This window comes from Salmo salar, chromosome 29 (assembly GCF_965601325.2).
Source record: "Salmo salar chromosome 29, fSalSal1, whole genome shotgun sequence".
Lineage (NCBI taxonomy): Eukaryota > Metazoa > Chordata > Actinopteri > Salmoniformes > Salmonidae > Salmo > Salmo salar.
The window spans coordinates 29711549-29719947 of record NC_138319.1 but is presented as its reverse complement, the minus strand read 5'-3'; the positions used below and the strand labels follow the sequence as shown (position 1 = coordinate 29719947).

General features: G+C 45.7%; 1 protein-coding gene across 1 annotated transcript; it reads left to right on the top strand.

Moving 5' to 3' along the window:
- Positions 1 to 63: 63 nt before the first annotated feature.
- Positions 64 to 3219, top strand: LOC106590541 (zinc-binding protein A33). Its single transcript, XM_082970792.1, has 6 exons — positions 64 to 511; positions 910 to 1005; positions 1127 to 1357; positions 1450 to 1472; positions 1558 to 1676; positions 1899 to 3219. The coding sequence occupies exons 1-6, from the start codon at positions 104 to 106 to the stop codon at positions 2432 to 2434; spliced, it is 1413 nt and encodes a 470-aa protein (XP_082826918.1). The 5' UTR covers positions 64 to 103; the 3' UTR covers positions 2435 to 3219.
- Positions 3220 to 8399: the final 5180 nt, after the last annotated feature.

Below are 8399 nucleotides of genomic sequence, written 5' to 3'. Positions count from 1 at the left end.
CAAAACCCATTGGAAGAGAAAGCTAGAGGTCCCGCCCCTCTGACTTTCTCCTCCCATTGGTTTTGAGAAGTCATTCCAGAGGAGGGAGTGTCTCAAAAACAGAATGGCTTCCAGATCAGCTTCTCCTGAGGAGGATCTCTCCTGTCCTTTTTGCCATGAGATCTTTAAGGATCCTGTGGTCATGTCATGTAGCCACAGCGTCTGTAAAGCCTGTCTGCAGGAATACTGGAAACAGAGGCGATCTCGGGAATGTCCAGTGTGCAGGAAGAGAAGCAAATCAAAAGGCAATCCTCCCTGTAACCTGGTCTTAAAGAACCTGTGTGAGGCATTCTTACAGGAGAGGAGGAGGAGAGATTCAGGGGAGTCTGAGGAGCGCTGCAATCTGCACAACGAGAAACTCAAGCTCTTCTGTCTGGACGATAAACAGCCCATCTGTGTTGTGTGTCAGGCCTCCAGAAAACATAAAGACCACAACTGCTGCCCCATAGACGAAGCTGCACAGTATCAAAAGGTACAGTAGCATAAACAGGTGAATTTCAAATACAGTACATATCAATCATATATCAAATATAATATACAGTTAGTATCAATGTGTTGTTGTATTTATGGCGGTACTTCTGTGTGTGAAACCAATGTCAAATATATATTTTCCAAGCATTTTTCTCAATATTCTGGAGAATATTGATGCAAATAATTTCCTAATTCCTGTAAAAACAGATCTATCCGAATTGATAGATCTGTACAAACATCTAACCACACAGATATGATGTGACACCTAACTACTATACTCACATAACCTGGCTTGTACACAGAGGGGAACAGTGCATTCACCTTCCCTCCATGTAGATCAACTCTGTAATGAAACAACAAAGTACAAATTCTCTTCAATAAAACAATTTCTCCTTCCAGGAGGAACTCCAGACTTTCCTGAAGCCCTTACAGGAGAAGCTGGAGGTCTTTAATAAAGTTAAACAAACCTGTAACCAAACAGTAAAACACATTAAGGTGAGGATGCTGAGTTGTAAGAGAACATAGAATTGTATGGATTTTACTCAAAGTATTTTGTGGGTAAACTGTGAAGATGAACATTTAAATAATGTAATGCCTTTGTTATCTCTGTGTCCAGAACAAGGCCCAGCACACAGAGATGGTGATTAAAGCTGATTTTCAGAAGCTCCACCAGTTTCTACGAGAGGAAGAGGAGGTGAGGATAGCTGTTCTGAGGGAGGAAGAGGAGCAGAAGAGTCAGGTGATGAAGGAGAAGATTGAGGAGATGAGCAGAGAGATATCATCACTTTCAGACACAATCAGAGCCCTAGAGGAGGAGCTGAGAGCTGAAGACATCTCATTCCTCAAGGTCAGCACTGCGCTCTCTAAATTGTAGGGTATGTTTATCAGTTGACTGGTTAATATTGATTGACTGACTCAATCTATTATCTTGTTCTGTAGAACTACAAGGCCATAGTGAGAAGGTAAGTCATCTGTCTCCTGTCTCTCTCTGTTCTGTGGTTCTGAATCCAACCCGACAGCAACACTGACTCCTGAATGTTCTTCCAGAACCCAGTGCACACTGCCGGATCCACAGCTGGTCTCAGGAGGGCTCATAGACGTCGCCAAACACCTGGGAAACCTGCAGTTCAGAGTCTGGGAGAAAATGCAAGGGATTGTGAAATACAGTAAATAAATATCAATTTATGATTATACTAAAATGCATTTATCTGCCTGACCGTCAACTGTGCAGTACTAGTAACCAGTATCATTGACAGTGGTACACAACTATTATAAATTTGACTTGTTCTTCCAACTATTATAAATTTGACTTGTTCTTATATTTTTAAACAGCATCAACTAGAAATCACCCACAGTTCTAATCTAGTAAATCTGCTCTTTGCACTCAGGTCCTGTCACTCTGGACCCTAACACCGCCCACCCAGGTCTCGTCCTATCTGAGAATCTGACCATTGTGAAATGCACAAATGAGAAACAGCAGCTCCCTGATAACCCAGAGAGGTTTGATTACTATGCATGGGTCTTGGGTTCTGAGGGCTTTAACTCAGGGACACACATCTGGGACGTTGAGGTTGGGAACAATACATTCTGGTCACTGGGTGTGATGGAAAAGTCTGTCCAGAGGAAGGGAGCAGTTAATACTGGACACTGGCGATTCTGGCACTTCAAAGGTAAATACGGTGCATTTTCCCCACCAGAATCAACCAGTGTACTCCCTGTGGCAAAGAAACCCCAGAGGATCAGAGTGCAGCTGGACTGGGACAGAGGAGCGCTGTCATTCTCTGACCCTGATAATAAAACATGTTTACACACTATTACACACACTTTCACTGAGAGAGTCTTTCCATACTTGGGTAGTTACTGCAAGCTCTCCCCACTGAGAATTGCACCAGCGAATGCCTCTGTAAAAGTACAGCATAGTTAGAATCTGTCTAGTGCAACAGCATTTATTGATTATGACACGTGTGTCAATACATGTTTATAGGTCAAAAATCATCTTACAAATCAACTCAATTTCATTTTACAATGAACATAAATTGTTGTTTGATAGTGAAATGTATAGAATGTTAAAGGTAATTGAGCTCTTTGAGTGTAAACCCCTTTTTGTTGATCAACCTTGTCACAGTGCACTAGCACTGCCCTTCCCCTTCATGTGATGTTTCTTTTCATCTTAAAAATCTACTTGACAGTCAGTCACACATAACTGTATATTCATTGTAACATTATTTGGGAAGCTTAGCCATTAGAGGCTTCTGTTCTGGAGGATGCCAGACAAAGCGGAATACGGATAAGGATAATGTTCCTATCTGGCTCAAAGAACCATGAAAAAGAATGCAATCTAGTGGTGGTTGTCTCAGAGAGAGGTGTTGATGTTTTTAGAACAACCAACCCAGGGACTTGGTGCTGCTGCCTGTTCATACTGTAGGCAGGTGAGCTGACCGATGCCTGGTCAGTGAGGACTAGGTATGTATGAAGTGTCCTGGCAGTTGCACAGCTCCAGGTGGTTTGACCTGATAGGAGACAGCCTGACCAGCCCTGTAGGCGTTGAGCCTCAGCAGCGCAGGCCGACTCTGTCTGAGAGAGAAGGAGCTGTCAAACTAAACATGAGGTATTCTATCCGCCCTGTGTATTGTAAATGATTTGTAAGGCCTGTTGTATGTCTTGTATTTACCAGTAATTCTCTATAATAAAATTGGACAAAAATGTGAATTTTCTCAGTGTGAGGTTTAGTGCCAGGCTGTGTGTGTGTGTGTGCTGTCATACCAATGACTTGACAACAAAGTTGACAAGAACACACAGATCTGGGACCTGGCTAGGTTCAGAACAGGGCTGTTCGATGTCGGTCCTGGAGGGCCAGAACACTTCTGGTTTTCATCCTTTCCTTCTAATAAGGGACTAACTTAGACCTGGAACACCAGGTGAGCGCTATTCTACCTGGAAGAAACCCAAAACAGAAGTGTTTGGGCCCTCCAGGACCAGAATTGAGCAGCCCTGGTTTAGAACACTGAGGAGAACAGTACCACAATGTGCAGGATTCTAGTTGACTGAAAGTTCACATTGTCATCGGGACATTGACCTGCCCAGGGTAATATACTGCACAACACTGTAAAACTCAGCTCTCTCAGGTACAGATGATTATTTACCTGTTCCTTCTAAAAACTTTTTAAAACAGGGCTTCATCTCATTACAAACAGACAGATTCAGAGTTCAAACAGAACAAAATAATATTCCACCTAAACTGTGACCTTCAGATCCTGCTAACCAAACAAGGGTGAGTCTTGGAATTGACCTGTTGCCTCCAGAAGCCATTCTGGAGGAGGGAGTGTGACCGTGAGAGAAAATGGCTTCCAGATCGTGTCTCTCAAAGGAGAGAAGATCTCTGCTGTCCTGTGTGCTATGACATCTTCAGGGATCCTGCCATCCTGTTATGTAGCCACAGCATCTGTTCATTGGTAGACAGTCAAAACTGTAACTAGGCTACTCAGAAACATTCACTGTCTTCTTGGTAAGCAACTCCACCTAGAGGAGGAATAACAGCAGACAGCGCCACCTAGAGGCTATGAGGAGGAATAACAGCAGACAGCGCCACCTAGAGGCTGTAAGGAGGAATAACAGCAGACAGCGCCACCTAGAGGCTGTAAGGAGGAATAACAGCAGACAGCACCACCTAGAGGCTATGAGGAGGAATAACAGCAGACAGCACCACCTAGAGGCTATGAGGGGGAATAACAGCAGACAGTGTCCCCCAGAGGCTATGAGGAGGAATAACAGCAGACAGCGCCACCTAGAGGCTATGAGGAGGAATAACAGCAGACAGCACCACCTAGAGGCTATGAGGAGGAATAACAGCAGACAGCACCACCTAGAGGTTATGAGGAGGAATAACAGCAGACAGTGTCACCTAGAGGCTATGAGGAGGAATAACAGCAGACAGCGCCACCTAGAGGCTATGAGGAGGAATAACAGCAGACAGCGCCACCTAGAGGCTATGAGGAGGAATAACAGCAGACAGCACCACCTAGAGGCTGTAAGGAGGAATAACAGCAGACAGCGCCACCTAGAGGCTGTAAGGAGGAATAACAGCAGACAGCGCCACCTAGAGGCTATGAGGAGGAATAACAGCAGACAGCGCCACCTAGAGGAGTAAGGAGGAATAACAGCAGACAGCGCCACCTAGAGGCTGTAAGGAGGAATAACAGCAGACAGCACCACCTAGAGGCTATGAGGAGGAATAACAGCAGACAGCGCCACCTAGAGGCTATGAGGAGGAATAACAGCAGACAGCGCCACCTAGAGGCTGTGAGGAGGAATAACAGCAGACAGCACCACCTAGAGGCTGTGAGGAGGAATAACAGCAGACAGCACCACCTGTGGAGAGGGACTGCAGACTGAGCCAAACTCACTCACCAGCCTCCCATTGACGACACACCTGAGAGGAGAGAAAGGACAGGACAGGAGAGAGAGCAGCTCAGAGCGAGGAGAGAAAGGACAGGACAGGAGAAAGAGTAGCTAAGAGCGAGGAGAGAACAGGATAAGACAGGAGAGAGCAGCGAGGAGCGAGGAGAGAACAGGATAGGACAGGAGAGAGAGCAGCGAGGAGCGAGGAGAGAACAGGATAGGACAGGAGAGAGCAGCGAGGAGCGAGGAGAGAACAGGATAGGACGGAGAGAGCAGCGAGGAGCGAGGAGAGAACAGGATAGGACAGGAGAGAGCAGCGAGGAGCGAGGAGAGAACAGGATAGGACAGGAGAGAGCAGCGAGGAGCGAGGAGAGAACAGGATAGGACAGGAGAGAGCAGCGAGGAGCGAGGAGAGAACAGGATAGGAGGAACTTGACAATGTCGTCCAACAGGAACCAGAACCCTCATGAGCTGAAGCAGTTGAGGCTGGAGCAGTTGGCCGGCAGAGCATGTCCAGTATGGTTACACGGAGCTCTTCACATATCCCACACTCGAAGTGGAAGGGTTACGTTGGGAATAAGGCCTTTATTTGCCAGTTAAGGATGGTCACGGTTACTATTACAATTGCGACCTGGCCAAGATAAAGCAAAGCAGTTTGACACATACAACAACACAGAGTTACACATGGAGTAAAACAAACCTAGAGTCAATAATATAGTAGAAAAATAAGTCTATATACAAAGTGAGCAAATGAGGTGAGATAAGGGAGGTAAAGGCAAAAAACGCCATGGTGGCGAAGTAAATACAATAAAGGTAGGTGTAGTAATCTGTGAGCTGCTCTGACAGCTGATGCTTAAAGCTAGTGAGGGAGATAAGTGTTTCCAGTTTTAGAGATTTTTGTAGTTCGTTCCAGTCATTGGCAGCAGAGAACTGGAAGGAGAGGCGGCCGAAGGAGGAATTGGCTTTGGGGGTGACCAGAGAGATATACCTGCTGGAGCACGTGCTACAGGTGGGTGCTGCTATGGTGACCAGCGAGTTGAGATAAGGTGGAACTTTACCTAGCAGGGTCTTGTAGATGACCTGGAGCCAGTGGGTTTGGCGACGAGTATGAAGCGAGGGCCAGCCAATGAGAGCATACAGGTCGCAGTGGTGGGTAGTATATGGGGCTTTGGTGACAAAACGGATGGCACTATGATAGACTGCATCCAATTTGTTGAGTAGGGTATTGGAGGCTATTTTGTAAATAACGTCGCCGAAGTCGAGGATCGGTAGGATAGTCAGTTTTACAAGGGTATGTTTGGTAGCATGAGTGAAAGATGCTTTGTTGCGAAATAGGAAGCCAATTCTAGATTTAACTATGGATTGGAGATGTTTGATGTGAGTCTGGAAGGAGAGTTTACAGTCTAACCAGACACCTAGGTATTTGTAGTTGTCCACATATATAAGTCAGAACCGTCCAGAGTAGTGATGCTGGACGTGCAGGCAACGATCGGTTGAAGAGCATGCATTTAGTTTTACTTGTATTTAAGAGCAGTTGGAGGCCACGGAAGGAGAGTTTTATGGCATTGAAGCTCGTCTGGAGGGTAGTTAACACAGTGTCCAAAGAAGGGCCAGAACTATACAGAATGGTGTCGCCTGCGTAGAGGTGGATCAGAGACTCACCAGCAGCAAGAGCAACATCATTGATGTATACAGAGAAAAGAGTCGGCCCAAGAATAGAACCCTGTGGCACCCCCATAGAGACTGCCAGAGGTCCGGACAACAGGCCCTGCAATTTGACACACTGATCTCTATCAGAGAAGTAGTTGGTGAACCAGGCGAGGCAATCATTTGAGAAACCAAGGCTATTGAGTCTGCCGATGAGGATGTGCTGATTGAGAGAGTCGAAAGCCTTGGCCAGTTCAATGAATACGGCTGCACAGTATTGTTTCTTATCGATGGCGGTTAAGATATCGTTTAGGACCTTGAGCGTGGCTGAGGTGCACCCATGACCAGCTCTGAAACCAGATTGCATAGCGGAGAAGGTGCGGTGGGATTCGAAATCATCGGTAATCTGTTTGTTGACTTGGCTTTCGAAGACTTTAGAAAGGCAGGGTAGGATAGATATAGGTCTGTAGCAGTTTGGGTCAAGAGTGTCCCCCCCTTTGAAGAGGGGGATGACCGCAGCTGCTTTCCAATCTTTGGGAATCTCAGACGACACGAAAGAGAGGTTGAACAGGCTAGTAATAGGGGTTGCAACAATTTCGGCAGATAATTTTAGAAAGAAAGGGTCCAGATTGTCTAGCTGATTTGTAGGGGTCCAGATTTTGCAACTCTTTCAGAACATCAGCTGACAGGATTTGGGAGAAGGAGAAATGGGGAAGGCTTGGGTGAGTTGCTGTGGGGAGTGCAGTGCTGTTGACCGGGGTAGGGGTAGCCAGGTGGAAAGCATGGCCAGCCGTAGAAAAATGCTTATTGAAATTCTCAATTATAGTGGATTTATCGGTGGTGACAGAGTTTCCTATCCTCAGTGCAGTGGGCAGCTGGGAGGAGGTGTTCTTATTCTCCATGGACTTTACAGTGTCCCAGAACTTTTTGAGTTTGTGTTGCAGGAAGTAAATTTCAGCTTAAAAAAATTAGCCTTTGCTTTTCTAACTGCCTGTGTATATTGGTTTCTAACTTCCCTGAAAAGTTGCATATCACGGGGGCTGTTCGATGCTAATGCAGAACGCAACAGGATGTTGTGTTGGTTAAGGGCAGTCAGGTCTGGAGAGAACAAAGGGCTATATCAGTTCCTGGTTCTAAATTTCTTGAATGGGGCATGCATATTTAAGATGGTGAGCAAGGCATTTTTTTTTAAATAACCAGGCATCCTCTACTGAAGGGATGAGGTCAATATCCTTCCAGGATACCCGGGCCAGGTCGATTAGAAAGGCCTGCTCGCTGAAGTGTTTCAGGGAGCGTTTGACAGTGATGAGTGGAGGTCGTTTGACCGCTGACCCATTACGGATGCAGGCAATGAGGCAGTGATCGCTGAGATCTTGGTTGAAAACAGCAGAGGTGTATTTAGAGGGCAAGTTGGTTGGGATGATATCTATGAGGGTGCCCGTGTTTACGGCTTTGGGGTGGTACCTGGTAGGTTCATTGATAATTTGTGTGAAATTGAGGGCATCAAGCTTACACTGAGGGAAAAATGTATTTGATCCCCTGCTGATTTTGTACGTTTGCCCACTGACAAAGAAATGATCAGTCTATAATTTTAATGGTAGGTTTATTTGAACAGTGAGAGACAGAATAACAAACAAAAAAATCCAGAACAACGCATGTCAAAAGTGTTATAAATTGATTTGCATTTTAATGGGGGAAATAAGTATTTGACCCCCTCTCAATCAGAAAGATTTCTGGCTCCCAGGTGTCTTTTATACAGGTAATGAGTTGAGATTAGGAGCACACTCTTAAAGGGAGTGCTCCTAATCTCAGTTTGTTACCTGTATAAAAGACACCTGTCCACA

Coding starts and splice junctions, on each gene's coding strand:
- LOC106590541 (XM_082970792.1), top strand. CDS start 104: ATGGCTTCCAGATCAGCTTCTCCTGAGGAGGATCTCTCCTGTCCTTTT. Junction 1,473..1,557: donor TACAAGGCCATAGTGAGAAG/GTAAGTCATCTG, acceptor ATGTTCTTCCAG/AACCCAGTGCACACTGCCGG. Junction 1,677..1,898: donor GCAAGGGATTGTGAAATACA/GTAAATAAATAT, acceptor CTTTGCACTCAG/GTCCTGTCACTCTGGACCCT.